Source organism: Pterocles gutturalis, unplaced genomic scaffold (assembly GCF_000699245.1).
Source record: "Pterocles gutturalis isolate BGI_N339 unplaced genomic scaffold, ASM69924v1 scaffold6141, whole genome shotgun sequence".
Classification (NCBI taxonomy): domain Eukaryota; kingdom Metazoa; phylum Chordata; class Aves; order Pterocliformes; family Pteroclidae; genus Pterocles; species Pterocles gutturalis.
Window position 1 is genome coordinate 108,375 of NW_010100246.1, and position 7,011 is coordinate 115,385.

The window sequence follows — 7,011 nt, forward strand, 5'->3', positions numbered from 1 at the left end:
AGGGAAAAACATCACCCAACTTGTATCCCTCAGAGGCATCACCTCCACAAGCTATAAAGCAATTAAAACTATTGCTTTTATCTATATCTATATCTATATCTATATATCTATATATCAAAGACTTTGCACATGATAGGTGGGGAAGGAACATCAGCACGAAGGCGGGAGCTCAGGAGGTTTGCTTGAAGTTCATACAAGGGAATTTGGGGGGGAGGGGGCTGGAATGACTAGTTTTAAAAAATCTCTTCTCTGTTTTATACCTCGGAAATAATATGGAATTTTTCCAGTTACACATGCTTTGTTCTGGAATGTAACACAGTCAGGATACAGACACTAATTACAGCACTGATCCTGCAACATTTCTGATGGATTATTAATGAGAATTGCTGGTCTTTAAACTAGGAAAAAAAAAAAAAAAGCAAAAAAGGAAAGAGAGTCAAGCCAAATCATTTGCTGATTATAAGCACAGGAACAAGAAATGCAGGGATATAAAATCAGTAGAAAGCAAAATTATGTCAGGTATTTGAAAATAAATTCTTGAATTATGAAGACATATGTGAAATGATATTAAAAAATTGAGAACAGGAGCTGATGAATGAAGGCTGCTTCTAATTTCTTTTCATTGGAATATTTGCATTAAGAATCAGGGGATGCTTAATTAAATCTGAGATAAAAAGGAAGAAAGTCTTGGGCAAATATTCTGGCCTGATTCTTCCATTTGCATTGATTTTGCATTTTGCTGTTCTGCTGCCTGAAATGAATTTATTCCCCAGTTTACACCAGGGTAAGTAAGAGCCTCTTTAGTAGAGGAGCATCTCCATCATATTTGGATGAGTTTACTGGATGCTTCAGAATGATGAATATGTATAATATATATAATTAATGTGTGTACATCCTCGTCACAGACACATCTGAAGATAAATGAATACATTACTGTGGAGCCTTACTTTTTTCTCTTGGCAAGGAAAGCAATCCGTCCATTCTGACCACTGGCTCAGCTGACAGTCGACAGGAGCTGGAGAATTAACATCTCTGCTGCTTCTTCTAAGGAGGGGAAGAGATAGCGGTCTAAGGTCTTTGAAGTTGTGTTTTAAAGGGGGCTGGAGGCTAGCAGGGAGAAAAATGAGCTATGTGTGTGTTTTTCCGCCAATAACCTATTTTGTAGGAAATGGGAAGCATCCCTTAGCAGGGGGGATGCCCTGTCCAAGAATTTCACCATCGGAAGTGGTCAGGGCAGCAGGTGCAGGATTTTCCCTTGGGCACATTGCACTAAAATACCTGTACATCACATATATGAAACCAAACACACTGAGTCAACAGAAGGAACGTTGAGAAGAGACAGGTTTTAAGGAAAATATTTTTTTTTGGCTTTCTTCTCAGAAGCACATCACTGACTCCAAGAGCAGTGATGCTTATCACCTTGGGCCTGTTCTGAATTCCATTGATTTCACTTTTTTTACACCACTGTAAACTCATGGTCAGTATTTTTTCCTGATAAGTAAGAAATCAGGCTCTGGTTCCCATGGGCTTTGTGGAGTGGTGGCAACGGCTGCACCAACAGTGCCATGCTGACTATGAGAATTGGTTGGTTGACTGTTTCCAGAAGGAAATACATAAATTCTGAGAAAATGAAAATAACCAAAGGAAGAGTATAAAAGCAGAAAATGGCAAGGGTACTGCATCACAACAGCCCTTGGGTCAGACTCTCTGCACATACAATGAATATCAGAACAGCAGGAAAATACTTCTCTTGCCTCCCAGCCCGGTCGCTATGATCTCTGTTTCTGTCCCTACTCCCACAGTCTTTATTTGTTTAATGCATTTCTTTGTCTTGAGGAACAATCTGTGGCGTGTTAATACAACTCCGTGTTTGCCACAGCCGTTGAAGCATTTCAAAGGGTTATTCTGAGCCAAAACATTATTATTATTATTATTTTGATGATTAACTAACGAGCAGTCTGTGTTACTTACGAGACTGCAGTCCAAAGAGAAATATTGATAATTAGCAGAGGTACGGAGCACATTGGGGATTCATCAGAGGAATGAAAGCCACAGCAGCTCAACAAGGGAGCCCATGGCTGCAGATCAGGGGGTGAGATAAAACCCCACCGTGTCTCCAGGAAAACAACGGGAGCCTGCAGACAAACACGGCGCTGGAGGACGGGCAGGGATTGATGCCTTCTCGCTCTGACAGGAGGATTTGCGGGCTGTATCCTTCAGCACTTCGCAAAGTACTTAATTGGCTCACCTTCGATTGGATTTTACATTTACCTCTTCATTATTCTGCCTTATTTGATAAGTTCATCAAACATCAAAAATCTCGCCTTTGTTCATTTTCAAAAGGGATTATCGGAATAAGCCTTCATAATTAAGTGTATCACTACCACTTTTTTTTTCCTTGCCGCCTTCTCCTTGTCTCCACATTCCAATTATCACTGATACCTTTTTTTGATCCTTCTAAATCATATTTGCCTTTAGAACAAGCCTGAAATTAATAGCTGTAGGAAAAAAAAAAAATCCAACCGTTTTCCTATCATGACACTATAGCTTTAGAAAAAAAGTAACTTGTTTATTCCCTTCCTTCAAAGCCTATGTGACATTCCTATAGGTTAATAATATTGTTCAGGGAAAAAAAAATTGAGGTATGAGGATCTGGCTTGGATTGAAAATTGGGTTATTCGCATGCACTTGTTAACTTCACATTGTCAAATGCAAAATAATTATAATGAAAAAGAAAATGAAAAATATTCACTCATAAATCGGCCCGTATAGGGAAATCATTCCAAGTGCCCAAAACCAGTACGGTAGTTTTGGTAAGGAAGTTTAAGAAGGCTTAGCAGTCATCTGTAAAAGAAAAAACGTTGTGCAAACAGTTCATATAAGAAGGAATTACGATGCCTAGCTTGGGCTTTGGACAACTGCCAATATTTTTTTTCCTGGTGGCTGTTTACAGAGAGCACGGTGTGCACATGCCTCAAGTCAGGAAAAAATTGATGGGCTGGCTGACTCACCCATAATTTCTATGTGAAAATTTGGGGGGGGGGGGAGAACATGGACTTACCTCTGGGAAGGAAACGCCTCGAGCTCCGGACGTGCCGTAGCTGTGGTCTGACGTGCCGTTAAAGCCAGCGAGCATATAGTAAGAATGAGAGGAGAAAGCTGACCCAGGCTCCACTGCATTGTTTTTCCATATGTAAATGTTTGCTATAGATTAGCTGCAAAGAAAAGCTTGAGGCTTCAGGATGCCATGGGGCAAACACTGCTAGAAGAAGCAGGGAGCCCACCGGACTCCAAAACGCCGCGGTAAATCATTGACCACAGCACAGACCAACTCACAAAGAATCAGGACACATCCCAGGGGCCTTTGCCCTTTTGGAAACAAATTCCCAGTTTTCTGGCAAGGGAATAGATTAAACTGTGCAACTGTTTCCACATTAAAGTCAATCAAGTCTTATTGCAGCAGCATGTTTCTTGTCCAGCCTGCACCCTCCTTTTAATTTGAAGGAGGAAGAAACTCATTTATTTCCCACGGTGACTTACCGGTAACTTCGGTGCATCTGGTTGCTGACCAAGGAGAAGCTTCCCAGTACAGCAAATTGAAGATTATTATAAAACTGTGTTATGAGGAATATATACCCTCCAAATATGTCAAGGAAGCGTCAATTCAGCTTCTTCCCATTGCCATCCCTATTAAGATGATAGTCACGAGATAAGAATATTTAGTTTTCGTTGTCAGAAGAAATGAAAAACAGCCACTGGAAAGACGCTTGGTCATGCTGTAGCCCAAGTTGCCCCGTACTTGTTTCCTCGAGCTTGCACATAGCCTGAAAAATTCCCCCAAGTGCTCCTGGGCATGCACAAAAATGCGCAAGGAATCTATAACTTCATTAGATATCAGTTAAAAAAAAATATTAAGAAAGAGATCTATGGAGACTTTTGTGTTTGAACAAGGGTCTGTGTTTCCTTGCTTTTCCTCTGCATAAGTGGGCTGAGATGCTCCGTGCATAAATGAAGTGTTCCCAGCAGACAACTGGAAGCTCGAACCTCAATAAATTCAAGAGGAAGTGTAATTATTGTAGGAAGATCTGGTCTTGGGCTATTACAGCTATTAAGCAGACAGTGAATTGTCCTCTGTCCACAAAAGACTAGGATGGAAGTGTCACTTGGTGTATTTCCCAAATTAATTGCAAAGCTCATTTCAATAGCTGGTATTGTAAATTATCAAAATAAAAGGACCTCTTACCATGTTATTTTAATGTAATTAAAGTTCACAATGACCCTGGGGCTTGTCTTTGCTAAACATGAAGATATGTAGCACATGGGTAAACCCTGTAGTGAAATGAGTGAAAACTGCCTTTTTGTGATCTTCGAGAGTATGTTAATGTAATCTTTTACCTACTAATGCACTTCAGATGAGTTCAGAAAGTCCTCCTCCTTTCTTTGCCTACACAAGAACAATTCAAATAAGGGGTTTAACTTTTTTAAATTTTTTATATGCTATTAAACCTAAATTGCTTTTGCCTGGGAGAAAAGCAGGGGATTGGAACTGGCCTGAGGCAATCCCCACCGTTACCATCCTGTTACACATCACAGGCTCTCTGCATGCTGCTGTTAAGACAGAAGGACATAAAAAGGTTTCAGTGATGCTTATAAAGGGCTGGTGGGGATGGACCCTCCTGTCCCATGGTGGGAGCTTCCCTGGCTATCTGCCAAATCTGTCTTCTTCCAGATCTTCCAAACTTCTGCCACCCTTTGATATAAAGCTGCTTTGCACCGCCAAGTGCTTCCTCAGCATCTAAGCAAGACCATCGAAGCATTATATCTTTTCTTTTCTGATAGCAGCATCAGAAACACACCATCTATATATAATGAAAGTTATTTGTGGCACGTCTCCCAGGTAAAAGGCCGGGCTGGTTTGTGCAATCAGGCACAACAACAATTTCGCACTGATGGGTGAGGTCGTGCTGGGGGGGGGCAAAGCGGGGGGAGAGAGATTGAAGCGGCAAAGCGAGGCACACCGCGTTAGAGGTGAAATTAAAGAACCTTTCTCAAAGGTGTTATGTTCCCAAAGCGATATATATAAAAGTTATGGTTCCATTTATAATGTTATGAATTGAGCTTGTCTGGAATGTGGGTTGGATCCTTGCCTCTAGACCTGAGTTAACGCTCTGGACCTGTGGCTCGCAGCGGTGCAGTCACCTTCAGGAGGATGAGCCCTGAGCTGAGCTCTTGGGGCTCCTCAGGAGAATGGAAATATGGGCTGTGAGCTTGCCTCGTCACTTTGTGACTATTCCCATCGCAAAGCTGGTTTCCCCCATGCTGAAGAACCCCTCACTTCCAGCCTCTCCTCAGGAGACACCTTACTCCTCGTTTACAACTTCTATGTATCTACAATCAGGAGCAGATTAACTCGGTGTAAACAAACTTGGGCATCCAGTTTTTTATTTTGCAAGACAGGATTTTGTTCCACTTCAACAAGTCTCCATGTCAATCCTCTAGTCTCTCTGCCCCAGCAATGGGAGTTAATTCCTGCCTGCGGTACACATGGATCTTTTCAATAGCACCTGAATGGCACATTTGGTAACGTGGCTGTCTACCCGAGCCTTGCTCCAGGGTGAAGTTATTACAAGACCTAGCATAATGTTGTTGTCCAGCAATATTCATATGTACTTTCTTTATATGTAGATTTTTATTTTTAGTATATTCATATGTTTTTTGCTGCAGGGGATGCAGTTACTTAAAATAATTATCCTTTTTCATGCCAATATTCTGTTTATAATTTTTGGTAGTATATTATTCATGCAATACTGTAAATCTGAGCTTTGCTCCTGACTTGAAGACCATCACCATCTAAAGGCAGAGTCCTGTTTTCTTGCATGCTCTTCGATACAGCATACCCCTAAAATTGTATCCGAGCTTTTTGCTGTCATGCATTAAGCAATGTGACTGACACCTGCCATGGGCTGTTTGTTCTCTTCTGGTTCCCTGGGGAAATGTGCAGAGCATTCAGGGGTAGGGTGTTTTTGGGGTTTTTTTTTTTTCTTTTTACAAAATGTGGAGATTGTTGCAATGTACAGAGGTCACAGGGACGTTAGATATGGCAAGAGGAAGAAATTGTGCGTAGCAGTTGGAGCTCTGCCCTTGGAGAGTTTGCCGTTTCACACGTGCTTTTGCAGCACACATGGGCTTTCTCAGTTCATCCTCTCTGCAGGCGCTGGAGAGCTTTCTCTGCACAGGAGCTTGGCAAAATAACTTCTGTTTTGCCAAGGAAGAAAAGCTGGTTACCAAGGTCTTCATCCCTCAACTTAAAAAATCAAAATCCCAGCACAGATATCTTCAAGAGAAGGGTTTAGATTAAAAGAAGGCTTTATATTGTAGAGCAAACAGAAGACTAGTAGAAGTATTAAGAAAAGACAGGTGTAATGAATTTGCTGTAGGTCACAGTGCTGAGCAGATGCTCTCGCTAGGTGGTGTTTCTACAGTCTTGAAGGTCTCATGCCCATGTGTGGTGCATTACTGCAGGGCAGGGAGAGGATGCCACAGGCTGTACTTGACCCTGGTCATCATCCTCCATGTCAGCAGGGTGACAGCAAACGCTACCTGCAGGTGCTGGCAGGAGTGGCCACTGTCACGGTGATGGTCCCACACCACAGGTGGTGGTGGTGTCCTGATAACAGGGCTGGCCAGGCCCCGTGTCATTTATGTGCATCAAGCACATGTCCCAGTTACTGAACCCAGTGGCTGCAGAGATGCATGGAAAAGGTCCACCTAAGGACCAGCAGACAGCCAGAGCGCTAGTGATGGATGTGCTGGTCCTCATTTGATGTCACTGAACTGGTCTGATAACATACCTTCTACCAGCGGAAACACTTAGCCTTGAACACACGAGCCATTATATGGGCTGTATTGCTAAAAAAGAAGTATGTGCTTAGGTGTAGTATCGGGGCCATGCTGCAGAGACAACCTTGTATCTTGGACAGAAAAAAAACCCAAAGCACTGCAAGGCTTTTA

The 7,011-nt window shown here is 42.2% G+C and overlaps 1 protein-coding gene across 1 annotated transcript in view; it reads right to left on the reverse strand.

The window, feature by feature from the left end:
- The window catches only part of C8A (complement component 8, alpha polypeptide), an 18,844-nt gene extending 15,664 nt beyond the window's left edge, over nucleotides 1-3,180 (reverse strand). Inside the window, exons 1-2 of the mRNA XM_010078976.1 lie at nucleotides 3,062-3,180; nucleotides 933-1,044 (exon numbers count right to left, since the gene is read on the reverse strand). Of these exons, the coding sequence (XP_010077278.1) occupies nucleotides 933-1,044; nucleotides 3,062-3,180 (231 nt within the window). The remainder of the gene's footprint in view (nucleotides 1-932; nucleotides 1,045-3,061) is intronic.
- Nucleotides 3,181-7,011: the final 3,831 nt, after the last annotated feature.